General features: G+C 38.7%; 1 protein-coding gene across 7 annotated transcripts in view; it reads right to left on the minus strand.

Annotated features, from left to right (window-relative positions):
- Positions 1-16,926, minus strand: part of syt14a (synaptotagmin XIVa) — a 53,818-nt gene that overhangs the window by 31,370 nt on the left and 5,522 nt on the right. For all 7 annotated transcript variants that reach the window (XM_005477605.4, XM_019349220.2, XM_025901172.1 and 4 more), the window contains exon 2: positions 9,249-9,296. In XM_005477605.4, coding sequence (XP_005477662.1) covers positions 9,249-9,296 — 48 coding nt within the window. The remainder of the gene's footprint in view (positions 1-9,248; positions 9,297-16,926) is intronic.

Consider the following 16,926-nt stretch of genomic DNA (forward strand, 5'->3'; position numbering starts at 1 on the left):
AAATGAACTTAACATGTTTAATATGACCAGAATGGAGTGACCGAGCTCATCAAATCATCAATAAACCGTGTTCCCGTACACTTCTAAAGCATCAGAACTCATGTTTGCAACCTCAATCATCGCCAATCATCGCCCCCTGGTGGTCGTTATAAAGTATACAGGTTTAAGGCCATTTTGTATTAACTTAACATCAGACCTAAAAGCTACATCTACAATCTACATCAGGGATATTCAATTACAGCTCAAGGAGGTCCAGTTAGAGAACATTTCCTCAAGCAAAAGTCCAAAATGTAAAAGTCAGCATGCATTAAAATTCAATGCAATAAACTATGAAGTAGCCTAATAGTTGTATCAGTGTCTTTTCTCCGTTTCCCTGACTTGTTTCTTAGGATGCCTCTATATGAGTTACAATGCATGCAACTAGCTTGTGTTTCCTGTGTACAAACACTGACTACTGTAAAAACAAAAGAAAATGCTGCACCGATTAAAATAACTAAACCGTAATTGCGGGAAAAGTTGTGCAGAGTAAAATAAAAAATCTAGCACTAGGTCTGGGTCTGTAAAGAACAGTCTACCTATTGTTGACTTAAAAAATGCAGTTCCTTTAATGTCCACTTGAGGTCGACATCAAAAACAACTCAGTTTGCCAGACGAATGTAAAATGCCCAAATACCCACAATTTATTTATTTATTTATTTATTTATTTTTTTTTTTCACCAGCCATACATAATCATTTCTTTGACCCAAAGAATCATGGGTGTACTGATATATGCCCATGAATGATGGGGTGGCAGAGGTACTCAGCAGCAGCCAATACATAAAAGAATAAACATCTGAGAAGCACTTACTTTACAATATTTCATGCACAGTCACAAAAGTGGAGAGATGGAAGAGGTTTTCAAGTGCAATGGGAGACTTTAGATTACTGCTGAGCTCATTTACCATGATGAATGCAGCTCTGCTCAGCATGGAAACCTCTACATGTAAAAGTCCATTGTGTTCAATTAAACCAAGCTCCTGCCTTTCTTACAAATGGGAGATAATGAGCCCATCTGGCAAGAAAGTGTACTTAGAAGACGTGTTTCTCCATCAGTGACAATGATGGCTGGCTCTCTGTTATTTTTAATTCCAATATAATGGCTGTAACAATTACCTGGTTTTAGCCATTAGTGGCACCAAGAGGAACGAACTTGCACTGGTTTCAGTCTATTGTGTGTTTGTCAAGATTGAATAAAACCAGGTTCGTTCCAGGTTTGAAGGAAAAACATGTCTGTTCTTTTAAAGGGGAACTATTATGCTTGTCCTTATTTTTGTAATATTTTACACTGTTCAGAGTTTCTGCCAGAAAGTTGTTAACCCCAGCGGCTTTGACTAGCAAAATTAATGTAGCAACATCAATGTGCTGTAACACTAATTGATAGGTGCATCTCCTCAGACACAGCGACAGGCAGTGGGGTTTATTTCCCATTTTACGGCCTACACCAGTGACAGAACTCTGCATCAACTTAACATCATTCCTACAGCTAAGAAGGAGCTGGTCGATCGTATTTTGTCATCACTGGGAATCGTCTTACCAGGTAAAACAAATCTTTTTACCAATTTAAAGCTCTTTTTAGTTTTCTCAAGCTGGTGTTTATTTCACTCTTAGACAGGTGGTGGTGTTCATATTAAAGAGGGCCAAAGCTTCTAATAATGAGATCACCATATGTACTTAATTCTTGCTTACTATCACTCTGTTTTTTGTAATATCTCAGTGATGTCATCCCTAATATAGTCCTGTTTGTGAGCATGGAAGCCCCGCCCACCAGCTTTTCAGAACGCATACAATCAGAAAAAGGTGTGTTTAAAGGCAGACACAGACAACCTGTAGTTAAATTCAGTTTTATTTATAAAGCACAGTCACCTCAAGGTACTTTATACTGTAAGATAAAGACCCCACAATAATATAGAGACAACCCTAACAATCAGACAACTGCCTCTAAGCAAGCACTTGGAAGCAGTGATATCTAAAAACTCCCTTTAACAGGAAGAAACCTCCAGCAGGTTGAAGGAAGGGAGACAGAGGGTGATAGTTGTGGCTGCAAAGGGCCTTCCAGCTCTATAGAAGTCTTTAGGGAAACAGCTCCTGGACTTTAAACACTTTCCTGATGAGTTTATGGCCTCAGTCACTTTTTTGGGTTGTACTGAATAAAAAAAGTCAATAAAAACAGTTCATTTTGTGCATTTTGTGTGAGGAGGATTATCTGGGATGTGCTCTAATGACTTGTGATTAATTTTTGTTTGACAACTTTAACGTTGACTTTAAAATGCTTCATATGCATGTCTCTTAACATGTGCCATTTTGGGGTGCTTATACACACACAATACGGTAATATTATGTTGAAGCACAGTACTCCTGCCTACGGTAGCCGTAATGCTCCGCGGTGCGGCTTCATAGCTTACCAAAGTCGTAGTAAAACATCTGACAGATTTTCGAGCGCCGGACGAAAGCCAAACCAGTTCCACATCACTGAAGTTTCACCATTTTACAAACCAATTCTGCTTCATCTGTTTCATTCAACGATCCGCTTTCGCCCTTCTCATTCTCATTTTCCATCGCCGCCATGCTTTTTCCGCCATGTGTGTATGAAAACAAAAGCACTGCGCATGCGCGTTTTACCCATATTCTATCGCGATTTCATTTTCTTATCATTGCCTAACATTATACCGGTATTACCGTGAACGGTATGACATGGCCCAGCTCTACTTCACAATGCTGCATAAAGGCCCAGTATAAGTTAAACCCAGATGTTTTTAAAACTCTGAATCATGCAAATCTACTCTAGTTCAAAATTAAAAATATGGATCTGGATCTTATTTTACGCATAACATCGCCCCAATTAGGCTTAAGTAATTGTTGCTTTAACAACAAGACAAGCTACACAAAACAACCAGACTCTTCTGCTTCTTTAGATGTAAAAGACAGTTACATAACCTGCCGTGTGCTTATTTCCACCTGATATTCGCCTTAAAACATGTGTGCATGTCAGGAATGGTGGCAGATTTTAATTTTTTTGTCCTCTTTGTCTGTAATGAGCCGATTATTGTTGGTAGCTTTCGGTGTCTGGTCACACGGCGCTAAGGGAGCAGGAGGCGTTCTCTCATGGGAATGCCCGTCTGCTCACACTGTACCAGCTTCTCACTGTTGACTGAATTATTCACAGCACAGATGGAGCGGGAGGGATCCTGCTCTGTATAATTCCCCAAATGCCTCAAACAGGGAAAAGAATATTAAATCCTGGAAATCTACAGTGAGTTTCACTCTTTACTTTGGACTTCCTGACTTCAAACTACTATATACACATAAACTGCATCATACTCCTTTCATCTGCTAAAAAACAAAACAAAACAAAACATTTTATCAAAAAAAATGTTTTTTCAATTCCACAGAAAAACTGGTGCTGTGTTAAAGTGTGGGGGCTGTGTGGTATAAGCTGTCTCACATTATCTATCATTTTCCTGTTGGACTTACTTCACCAAATCAGCCAGATTCCATTAAAGTACTGAGAATAGCCCCGTGTGTGGGACTGACTGATGACTCACTGGACGATTAAACAATAACCGACTGTGTTACACAAGAAGCACAGAGAACAATTATGTGGGAAAGCAACCCTGTAACAGCTATAAAATGTATCAGACACCTTTAAAAAGAGCCAATTTTTGAAAGTTAATGTGTGAAGTGAATTAACAGGGACTATTTCAACCAAGCACTTTAGAAAATACACACATTTAGCATTTCCTGCAGCATAACTCTTACTTTCCTCCTCATGGCAACAGATCAATGAAAGGCATCAGTTCAGGATTCAACTCCTAATTAAATTTAGAGAAATAGGAGTATCAGAAAAATACAAAAGGTTTTATGTGCAGTTTTCACAAACTGGGAAAGACTTTATGGAATTAACAGGAAATTAAACCCTCTTAATAGTGATTTTTCCCCCCAGAAATGACACCACTGCAAATATATAAATACTGCAACACTTTGTGGGTCACAGGCTCAACCACAACTGTGCTCCCTTACATGTTTACAAATGAAGAGAAATGCTATGATCCCATATTTGGATCAAATATTGGTCTGATAATGAATTTATTAGTTACATATATGTATATACAATCAGCCACTTTATAAGGTACACCTTGATAGTACCCGTCAGACCTCTTCAAATGGTTTTAATAAACCTCTCCGCACTAAATCATACTTGTTATTAATCTCTGTCTCTCTTCCACAGCATGTCTTTATCCTGTCTTCCTTCTCTTTCCCCAACCAGTCGCAGCAGATGGCCCCGCCCCTCCCTGAGCCTGGTTCTGCCGGAGGGTTCTTCCTGTTAAAAGGGAGTTTTTCCTTCCCACTGTCGCCAAAGTGCTTGCTCATAGGGGTCATATGATTGTTGGGTTTTTCTCTGTATGTATTATTGTAGGGTCTACCTTACAATGAAAAGTGCCTTGAGGTGACTGTTGTTGTGATTTGGTGCTGTATAAACAAAACTGAATTGAATTTTACCCTCAGAGCTTCCTTAATGGCACAGATTAGCAGCTATCATGACAGCATGCAGATTTATAGGCAACACATCCATTCGACCACATCCCTAAGGTGCTTTATTGGATTGAGACCTGATGACTATGGAGGCCATTTAAGTGCAGTGTCTTCATTGCTATGTATAAGAAACCAAATTGAGATGATTAGAACTAGGCTGGTGCATTAAATTGCTATCAGAAAATTCATAATTGTTGGTCATAAAGAGATGGATACGATTAGTAAAATTACTTAGGTACACTGTGGCATTTAAATGAAGCTCAGTTGGTACTAAGAGATGCCAGATTTCTGATCAAATCATTCATCTATTGTCCATTTTTGTTGAGCCTGAGTGAGATGTACTCTCAGTTCCTGTGTCTGTTCTCATATGACAGAAGTGGCATCTAGTGGGGTCTTCTGCTGCTGTAGCCAATCGGCTTTAAGGTACAACGTCTGGGTTGTAACAAGCGTTTGAGTTAGTCCTCCCTCTCCAACAGCTCAAAGCAGATTGGCCATTCTCCTCCACTCCTTCTGTGTGACGAGTGAAGCAAAAATGTTTCTCTTTTACTTTTCTTGATCCTGCTTTACTAAAATAACTAAATTAGGCTTTACTAGTAATGCACATATTTATCATTCATATATCATTTTGCCGTGTGAAATGTTTAAACCATGCCTCATGTTGCCACAGGCAAAACTGAATAGCTCCCATTATCCTTGTCAGAGTGAGGAGTAAAGCTCAATTTAATTCTGGTATTGGATCGGTACTCCGTATCAGCAGTAATTCAGAGATTTAATTAGATTTAATTAAAAATTGATTCTCCAGTCACTGGCGAATGCAAAAGAAAAGACACACTGAAAATTGCATTTCACTTTAATCAATGTAAGAAAAGCAATTGGCTTCAACTCCTCAAAAAACAGTTAAAAGACGACAACCACCTCCCTGGTTGGGGAGATCCAACAGTTTTCATGTTCGTCTAAAATAACACTCCTGTAGCTGCCAACATTTCACATCAGTGAGAACCAAGAATTACAACCAGAAAAGCCTTTTAATAGTTTAACATTCAATGCAATGACAGCAAGAGCCAGAGGCGTCCTCGGCTTTCATTTTTGAATGTCAGGTTTTCTACAAGGACACAGTGGATGAACTACATCTCACGTGATGCTCCACGAGGAGGAAGAGGACATTGCTGGATAAAGTCTGATCTGTCCACATGGAAACCGTTGCCACGTCCAGTGTCATAAAAAACCAAACCACCTCAAATCCACACAGACACCCACACACTCCACAGGCAGCTCATAAGCACTCTCAGCGCTCCCATGCAAACTCCCACACATGCTCTGAAGTACATTACCCACAGAGCAGCCACACACATGCAAACACACAACACATATACCTGTGGTAGTTTCAAACAAATGGATTAAACCCAATTATAGGATGCACACAAACACGCGCACACACAGTTCTACAAGCAGACCACTCAGCTGCCTCCTCCATCATGATCAGGACCTTCTGCAATCACTTGTGCATATTTATTTTTTGGTTTGAAATACTTTCTTTATGAACATGAGTATGCTGTGGTAAAAGAGGAGAAGTGCCCAGTACTTTCACTGAACATGCCAAGTTACAACTCTTCTAGTAAACTTGATTTATTAGTGTGTAAAAATGCAAAAAACAAAATAAATAAATAAAAAATGTGGCAAATCAGGAACGTCAATACATGAGCTGCATCGAAAACAAACCATGTCTGCTCACCGAGAAATGACTAGGAGCAGGATTTGTTATTAATATATGACAGTGAAAAATAATTACTAAGGTTAGGCATGCATTGGAGGGTGTAAGCATCCTGGATTTTTTTTAGGTAACCCAAAAAAGACAAAAACAGCTTGCACACTTCTTGGCTCCAAGTAATCCATCTTTAGGAGCTTCCTCAGGCAATGCTGTGAACACCTTTCTCTTTTTTTTCTGCAACATCCTCTCACTTCAGATATTCTTCACCAAATCAATTGATGTCTTTGTTATATAAGGATAAAAAATGAGAAAAATATATCCATTGAAAGCTCTTAGTAGATAGTATATGTATCACCCTGCTAAATCCTTAGTCTCTTCCAAGACAAATGTGAGGATTTCTATTACTATAAAGGTTATATCCAACTTTAAATGTCACTTCCCTTTGTTGGCAAAAGCCACGATGTTCACAGAACCACCAAGAAGATGCAAATCGTATCAGGTGACATTTAAACGGGTGAAGTCTCATTTATCAGTTTGTTCAGAGTTTCATTTCAAACTCTGCTTTCACCATTTGTAATGGTTCCAGTCGCATCCTTACTGACTGTGCAACCGTCTCCTGGACGTCAAGACTTGAGTGGAAAATGCATTCAAGACGCATGTAGAGGTTTCGCTTTAAAAAATGAATTTGCTCAAAACAAATTAAGTGCCTTAAGTTGTATTTTTGAAATATGATATTCATTCAGTGATAATAACCTTCAATACGAATAATAACAACCTTTTCCAATGCAATTAAAGTGAAGCAGACCATTGAAGCATGATTAAAAAAGGAAAAAAAAAGATACTCTTCATATGCAAATAAGATATTAATGCAGAAGTAGTAATTTGTTGTTTTGATAACTACAGCACAATACTGGCTCAAGAATTTTGATTATAGAATACAAACTACAGTGTTTTTATTTTCTAATAATGAAAATTATAGAAAAATAGGAGTAAAACTGGGCAACTACAAACTCATCTTATTCGTTATCTGTTATTATTTGTTTCTAAAAAATACAGGATAACCCTAACGTTCTCCTCCTAAATCTCTGAAAGCCTGTACCATCCAACACAAAGTCTAAACTAATGTTCAAGAAGCTGTTTATGTCCTGTCATACTCTGTCATAAACAAATACACACACACTTATACTCAAAGCTTCGTGGCCTGGCTCCCATTCAGTGTAATGACATATATGAAGTACTTTTATGACACTGCTTTGACGTTCTGTAGCTCCCTTCAGTGAGTTACATTTACACAAACCACTCACTGCAGATGAGAAAAGCTTGTGGTTACACGCATCAGATGCCGAACAATAAATCCCCGCGCTTGAATACCGTAGAGTTTTACAAGGACTTTTTGACACTTCTTTCTAAGTTATTTACCAACATGGTAAATAAAATATTTCAGATTATTAAAATTGCTCGCCACATGAAGACTTCCCTGATTACATTAATAATCGCCCAATTTCATTACTGAATTTCTTACTTCAATTCAGACAAACAGAACAGAGAACAGAAAACCAATTTGTAATAACTTGATAATAACATTAACTTTGGTGTTTCCTTGCATGCAATTATGTAATTACAGTAACTTGTTATCTGGCATCATTGTAATCCCATCTAATAGTTCTTGCTAAACAAAACATTATTTTTTGGATTCTAATTTTGCATTCTTTGCATTTATTATTAACATTTCATTCCCCATACAATAAAATGCTTGGATTAACAGTACAGTCACATGGTTGGAGACCATAGCACGACCAAAATTATTGTGACTTTAGTGCACTGAGACGGGGATAAAATGGAAATAAGATTGAGCCAGTCTGCTATTAGACTGGAATTGAATATAGTCAAGTTTGCAATTACATACAATCTGTTTGTGACAATACGGTGAATAAATGTGTTAGATCAATGAAAACGAAGTGTTAAGTAGAGGTAAAGCTGAACTTCTGAGTGACCAGCTGACTGCTTAATATGAAATAGAAGTAAACCTATCGTGGCATCTTGGAGTATTGGAAGGGAGAATTGTTTTATTCAATGCTTTAATTATTTGATTAAAAAAAAAACTGTCATGCATATTTAAAATTAAATTATAAAAATGGAATTTAAATGCTTCTGTTATCAGAGCAACAAGAGGATGTTATAATTTATAGGTAATTATTTCATAATTGGGTATCCCATTTCAGCTTTTAGCTTTAACTTTTGCAAACATATCAAATATTTAAAACGCTACAGCTCTACAAGCATTATTTTTGTTCACTGCATTTGAAATAAGGCTGGCTGCAAATTGCTACCATCACAAATGAAAGCATGCAGCAAAAGTGACATCATGACTGCTGTCTGGCTGCCATGACAACAGTTCATCTAGTTCAGTGTCAAAACGATGCTAGCATACTGTAATACATAATTCACTCAAACACCTTAAGATTTTGTAGTTACAATGAAAAAAGGTTTGTGCTTTAAGACGTCGCAGACATGAATTGTTTAAAATGTTGTACACTGCGTGTTTTTAACTCTTCTGTTCAGAAAAATGTATAAAAACCATAAATCATGACACTGGAGCATCTTAGAATCTTGGTCATAGATAAAGGAAACGCTAACTATGACACAGACAAACATACCCGTTAAAAAAAGAATTCTTTTATAGAAATAAAAAGGAGTCTTCTTGTGTCACAAGCATTAAGACATCACAGATGCAACATCAGATCATTCTAACTGATCACCTTTTACAAGCTTTACAAACACCATGAACACAAGCAGTGAGCACACAGAACAAAACAGTACAGCAGACCAACAATAAACATGGTACAACTAGAATTGGCCAGAAACAAACACACAGATGTTTTTTAGTGGTGATAAATGATCAGACAGGTGGAGTGGGAGGTACAGTGCATGGGTCAAAGGTCAACCTCCCAGAGCTCTGATCTGCCCTACCTTTTCTGACGCAGATCAGTTCATGTACTCCACAGTTACGCTCGCCACCTGGAAAGACAATGCAGTTTCAATGAGCCACGCCGTGATGGAGGGAACAGAAGACAAAAACATCACAGTCGCACATTTAAATATGTTCAGACGCATTCGGACACACTTCCACAGAAGGACAGGAATAACACGGATAGAAGACACGGACAGAGACTGGATGGTGACGGCTGGATGTGGACGATTAACACAGAAACATCCTTCTTGCATTTATTAAAATTTTATTGCACAATTATGCACAATAACTGGTTATGTGCATGTGTTTATCTACACTAACTAGCCACATAAGGTCTCAAGGTTTCAGCGGATAACAGGTCTGTGAGTCCTCATTATTTACTGTTGATTTTTCTGTGCAGGAAAGTGTTGCAGGTTTTTAAAAGGTGTAGATTTTTTCTAAATGCAGAGAAAATCATTTAACTTTTAAAACTAAAATCCTCACTGCATGTGTCTATTTGTGAGGATTTTTATATCAGTTTATCTTGTTTCTGTCCTGCTACAAACGTCTTCGGCTCAACTTCACTACCTTTTAAAAATTAGGCTACATTCAGTCAGACTGTCACTGAAAAGTACATTACTAAAAACAATAAAAGTTTGCCATCTAATCCAAAGTGCAAACAGTATGCATATGTATATACAAAATATACACACAACAAATATACACATACACTTGTAGCAGGGTCATTTACACTGATACAAGAGCAGCCTTTACAGTAATCGCAGTATTTACATTATTGTTATTTTTGTATACAATGTGCATGATTTGTGCTTCTTATGTGCATACCGTTTAATCCTCTACTTTACCTGCACAGTCTCTGAACAAGCAAAGCACAGGAAAATAACACATGAACTGAAAAGAAATGAGGAAATGTGTAAAAACTTCTGTTAAATTTGAAACTAGGAGAAGGGTTAGCTTAGCTTTGCATGAATCCTTAAAGTGGACAAACTATTCCAGCCCAGCTCTGTCTTTAATTAACACAATATTTATCATTCATTTAATTTATATGGTTAGAAATTACATGTTTTTTTGCTTCCAGGCTTTAGGCTAAGTTAGGTGTGCTGCTGAGTACTTTTCACTGGGCTCCCTGGTTTCATCATTATAACCTACCAGCTTTCATTCACTCTTTCCGGTGTCTAAACCCGTATGTCATCCTTTCATTGTTTACCATCCTTCATGATAAATGTTCATCGTTCAATAAAATCTTCTGAAATTAAATGTGAATAATGAATTATTATTATTGACCAAAAAGTGGAAAAGTGGCACATTTTCAGCCTCTAACAGTCAGTTATTTCCAACACGAGTTCTCTGAGATGTAACATGATTTTTATTTTTTGAGTTTGATTGTACGTTTTGTGAAAAGTTTAACAGAACAAAATACCAGTTTAAATACCTGTGCTGAGGGGGTCACAGTGGAGGAGACGGGGTTTAAAATTTTGAAAACACCAATCGGAGAATAAACTTGGTTTGATTTCGTAACTGCATTAGCATTTTTCTTACATTTCAGCCATAATATAAATTATTTATTCATTTATTTCAATCACTTAAAAATCAATCATTGTTACTCATCATTACATCATTATTTATACAAACTTAAACATAATAACTGAATATTAAAATGACATTAGAAATTTGCAGTGGTTTAAGATGTTCGCTTACAACAAAACTCTAAAGACATTTCTTTCATTAAACCTGTAAGGAATCACCTTCAAAGCCAAACCTCAGCATACATGCAGTCAGTCTGCAGCCCCTCTGACATTTAAAAAGCCCACAACATAAGTGACAGGGGATTTCTTTAAATCACCCTGCCGTTCTTTCTTTTGCTAAGACTCCTGAGTTAGAAAACACAAACACTGCAGTTCTTTCACTCGCAAGGACGGTCACAGATCGCTCGCACAGGAGACCCTCATGGACTCGCACTTTGTCACCGTCTGCGTTCTTTATTTATACAAGATTGTTCTGTGCGTGTGTGTGTGTGTGTGTGTGTGTGTGTGTGTGTGTGTGTGTGTGTGTGTGTGTGTGTGTGTGTGTGTATGTTCTTGTAAAAAGAGCCGAGGTTTCACTTCTCTACATCTAAATGTTCTTTAAAAACAGGAAGCGGTTAGTACCTGCATAGGTTCATCACAAGTTACTAGGTGAAAAGTCACGTAGACATGTGCTTAATGAAAGGATACATTTCATGTAGCTGATCACATATATACAATTTTCCTTTGACAGTAAGATTTTAAAATATTTAACTGTGTATCTTTGTGCAAAACAAAGGCTCAACATATTTTAAAACATCCTTAAATCCATCTGACTGCAGCTCGCTGGCTCACTAAACATGGATTGAAAATGGATCTGACTGCACAAAGCACCACTGATCCTTATCCATGAGAAAAAACTGGAAGCTCAGGGTGCCTTTTAATCCCTCTGCATATCCTGGAATAAACCACACAGTCGTGTATCACAGTTTGATTGTTGCATAAATAGTACAGTATCTCATGCGGTTATTCAATCATAATAAAAATGAGAACCAAACAAATAGTTAAGGGAGTTTGATCTGAAAGTCTGGCATCAGACAACAGTTCAGCTGCTGACGTCCTTTGTCGGTCTGAGTTTTATCAACACTCTGTCAGCCCAGCGGGCCGAACTCGATGGATGGCAGCTCCACGGTGAGCTCAGCAGTGGGCATCCACCTAAGCTTCAGTATATCATGAGGTAGACACCCAGTCACCGTTTTTCAAACTCTTTACAGAGAGTTCACAGCAGCTTTCTGCCGCAGACGGCCTTCCAGACGGTGACTGTAATTCAGAACTATTACTCACACTTGTGAGGGCCTCCCGGTCTCTGAGCTCAACGGCTGCCTCTGGGATCTGCCTACAGGTTGAGCAGCTCTGGCTGAATTCAGACAGTGTAGTGGTTTGTACAGGGCTGAACAAAGGCAACAAAAGGCTGAAAGCACTGAAACAAAAGGCATCACAGCGGTGTAAAGCCAAAGAGTCTGGACCTTTACTTCACAGCATTACTTGTACCAAGCTAACAGTTGGGACACGGTGGAAAGTCCAGGTCAGTTTGTCAGTGAAAAAAAAAGAAAAAGATGTGAAACTATCAAAACTCATAAAATTAAATCCAACAAATGAGGAAAAAAAAGGATACTTTAAAATGGGATGCCAAAATTATAAAATATAAAAGTGTACAAACCACAGAAAATATAGAAAATGGGTTTAACCTCCTAAGACCTGAACTCTTTCATGGCATGCATTTTCTCTTCATTATTTGGACCGATTGGGACCTGATGAATTTAAAAACAAAGGATTACCTGATTTTCTTTTCAACTGATTTTTGTTTCTGGGAAAAATGAGATCCACATAAGAGGCCATTCGTTTTAAATCTCGATAGAACAGTGGCAGTATAACGTCTACGTAAGTGGATGTCAGGTCCTTGTAGAGCAAAATTTAGTATTTCGGTCTAGACAACCCAAAATGTGATGTTCACATATGTGGACGCCAGGTCCGAGGAGGTTTAAGGGTCTAAACAGAGAGGCCAACATTGAACTACCTTAAACCTGCCTTCCCTTTGATGGCCAGCAGAGGGTCAGAGTCAAAGCTCGCCAGGTCAAAAACAACTTTATTTATATATTACTACAGTGGCTCTTTGACAGTCTTGCTGACCAAAGGGCCAAAAGCAGTGCTGTAGAGCTGCACAGTGCTTTTCCCCCTCACACACTCAGAGCACTGCTTTGTCTGCAGCAGCTGTGTTGCTTTCCTGTCTGTATGACACATTTACCATCTTCATTTTGCTCCCATAGTACAATTTCATTTTCCTTACAAAAGAAAAACATTGTTCATTGTACAGAGAAATGCTTTTTCTTTGCACACATGACAATAAACGCTTTGAATCTTGAAAGGTAAGTGAATTCAAATAGCATCGAGATAACCTGGCTATGTTGAAATCGCTTCACAGTAAAGACCTCAGGCTTCCTAACACGGCCACATCCAGCTCTCACACTGTTACAGCTAACACGCAGCATCATTAGCACCACCATCAGTTTTCAGTGAACATGAAAGCAACTCAGCGCTGCTCAAACAGCCTCAGGAAGTGCTATCAATCCATTAATCCAACGCCACAGAAAACCTGATAAAACCTGAAGACCTGAGCCGGTGTGTGACAGATAGTTACTGCATGTAAACACAGCCTCTTAAGGAAGTTGCGCCTGAAATCTTTCCTGCCAAACAAGCAGCCGAGGACGGATCTGCTGTTCGATTTGGCAGCTGTGTGTGGGAGGATGCTCCTTTTTCATTCCTCCTTCACTCATCTCACACACAAACACACACACAGACTTCATGTTTGTCAAAAATAACATTTTCCCCGTTGCCAGTCCGCAGTGCTGGTTGCTCGTATCGCTCTACCAGCCAAATATTTAGCTGATAAAAACTTGAAACAGCCATTTCTTATGCTCATGTCACAAAACTGACTAGTCTCTCTATGACAAAGCAAAACCTTTACAAACCAACTACAAAGCAGATTATGGGAATCCACTGTGCATCCACTGGTGTTTCAATGTTTCTGTGATACATTAAAAATGACTTAATAGCTTCGATAAAGCTCTGCATTAATGTGTGTTTGTGAATTTGGGTTGTAGTCCAACAGCACTTGGAAGTATTCAGAACAAGCAAAAAACCCAAAGCAGCATATTAACAGGCTACCAGTCCATTTACTATCTCCCCTTTCCTGTCACAACTATGATGAGCACAGTCGGTAATATAAACGATGGATGATGTAGCTACAGAGTTCTTGAGGAAATCCATCCCCAGTTCTTTAAATACAATCAGACGTATGTGAAGAACCGAGATAAGAGACTCCAGATAAGCTTCAGTGTGTAAACTTCACTTTTAATATTGCAATTCAGAAATGAGAAGAAAAACCTGATCTATGCAGTAAGTTTACAGGTGTATGTCAGCTGATGATGCAAACGGACAGACAGGCTTTTGTCATCACATGGAGTCTCGCATGATCACATGATCTCCAAACAAATTGCCGCTGTCATTAATACACAGCATGAAGATTTGGGTTCTTGTTTATCCCCCTTGCTTTCACCAGGGAGCATTTCTTGCTACTGCAAACTAAATCAAGGTGAAGTCTGTGGCTTCCCAGTCTTTCCTCATTCAGACGTCTGGGGCCAGACTGGGAGCATTTATAGAGTTTGTCCCAGATTTTTTAAGGAATCTCCTCGACCTGCCTCCTGTAATCAGGCTGCCGAGGCGTACGTGTCTGGTCGGGAGAGATGGATGGACTCAGGCTGCGGCACAGAAAGTTCAGCTAAAACAAAAACGGACAGATAATTTTTCCTGTTTGAGGTCGGTGCAGAAAAGGAAGTGTTATGAAAAGAAAACTCGGGGAGACAAACTTTTTGTGTTTCTCTTGTTAACAATCAAAGTTATATTTGGTATGCCTGATACAAAAATGTTTTAAATTAAACAAGTAGCCAAAAAGTGTATTTTCTTTTTATTCACCAGAAATCCCTGACTTTTTAATGTGTATGTGAAAAAAAATGCTGAATGACTAATTGAAACGATCTCTTTCGGTTCGTTTATTAATAAATTATATTAAACAAATAGCCAAAAATAGGCAAGTACAACTGAGTGTACATAGGGAACTGAGCCACGTGCAGGAAAATCACTAAATGTCTGTCTTGAAGCTGCAGGAGGGAAAGTCGTGCTACATCAGGCTGTTCATGAAACATGTTTGTGCTGCGATGAGTTCAGAATAAGCTCCAGCTAAGCCAATTAGCTGCTGGATGATACAGTATAATAAAGATTAGCCTGCTTTACCAACAGCTCAGCTCTAAGATGGCAAAGCAGCACCAGTTTCCGTCATACCTATATCTCCACAGCACCGTCTGCTGAACTGGATTTCCTTCCTTTCCTTCCCGGTGTGAAATCACAGCTAACCACTGCTCCGTAATACAGCAGCATCCAACATCCCAGCCGATGGAAACATTTCTTTAAACATACTGAAGTTCATTCTTTATTTTTAGACCGGATTTGCCTAATTTAGTGTCACTCATAGATGTTAATAGCTTGATCATGAAATTAAGATGACAGACAATTAACTCCAAATCAACCCAAAGCTGTTCTATTTAAACCTCAATCTGTCTCTGGATGTTGCTGCTGGAACAAAGTCTGTCGATGTCACAATGAGCTATGAATTAACATTTGCTCTACTCGCTTATAATCGGTTTAATTTTTTTGCCAGTCTCCCTCGTTGGTCCTATGCCAAGTGGACAGCCAATCAGTCGCTAAACTGCACAAAATCCTCCCAGTAACAAATCCCTCAGTCTGCCTCAAATGGATAACAAGCGCTGAAATGACAGGAACATCAAATATACAGCAAAAGCATTGTTGATGATGCGCCAGAGCGCTGCCTGTAAATTCATCTTTTGTTGTGCCAATGGGTAAAAAACACAGACCACGTGAGTGCGTCCAAGGGAAACGTACACTCTGGAAAAAACCTGCTTGCTCATTAAAAGCTTCACATCCCGCGAGAGATAAACAGTTAAAGACAAGAGTCTGAAACCACGCAGAAGAGTGAGGTCTGTGTCCACATTTCATCTTCATCTTACAATATAAACAAGTCAAAGTTTTTCTGTGGAAACCTTTAGAGACTTTCCTTTTAGTCCAGGATTAATCGTGTCTTGGAAGCTGATAATGACACCTGACAGTGTTCTTAATCAAACCAGTGAGTTTAATTTAGTTAATCTGTTAAACGGATTTAACAGAAAGTCCTTTCAGGCTCCTCTCAGCCTGTCTCAGTCCAGATAGACTATTTCTGTTAGCTCATTAACAATTTTAACTTTTGTTTACATACCATGACTGACAAAACCAGTCACCATCAAAGTTCAAATATATAATGCTGAATACTCCAACAATGGAGATGACAATTTAACATTAATCGTCATTGTTCGGTCAATTGATCTGGCAGTTTAGGTGATGTTTTCTTTTTCTCACTAGCTGGAAATAGGTAGATAAAGTACATACATTCACTGGCCACTTCAGTCAGTACACCATTCAACTGCTTTGGCGCAAATATCCGATCAGCCAATCACATGGCAGCTAATCAGAAAATTTAGATTTGTAGATTTGTAGATTTGGTCAACATGACCTGCTGAAGTTCAAAGCAAAGGAGGAAAAAAAGGTGCTTTAGTCAGCAGTCCCCAGCCTTTTTTGCACCACGGACCGGTTTATGTCCGACAAGATTTTCATGGACCGGCCTTTAAGGTGTTGTGGATAAATACAACAAAATAAAACCAGTACCGATACCAAAAAAAAAGAAGATTTATAACACACGGGAAAAGACCCAGGGAAACTGAGTTAATGATAAAAACGGTTTAAAAACTAACGACAAAAAAACAATAAAAACCCTAAAAACCATAATGTCACACCCGAGCCTCAACTCTCGCAGCCCGGTACCAAATGACACACAGACCGGTACCAGATCATGGCCCGGGGGTTGGGGACCGCTCCTTTAAGTAACGTTGAATGTGGTGCCAGATGGACTGGTCTGAGTGTTTTGCATCAATGAGTTTCACATCATGGATGAGCAGCTGACAAATGTGCAGTATCTGTGTGACGCTATTATGTCAATATGGACCAAAAA

Source organism: Oreochromis niloticus, linkage group LG19, assembly GCF_001858045.2.
Source record: "Oreochromis niloticus isolate F11D_XX linkage group LG19, O_niloticus_UMD_NMBU, whole genome shotgun sequence".
NCBI lineage: Eukaryota > Metazoa > Chordata > Actinopteri > Cichliformes > Cichlidae > Oreochromis > Oreochromis niloticus.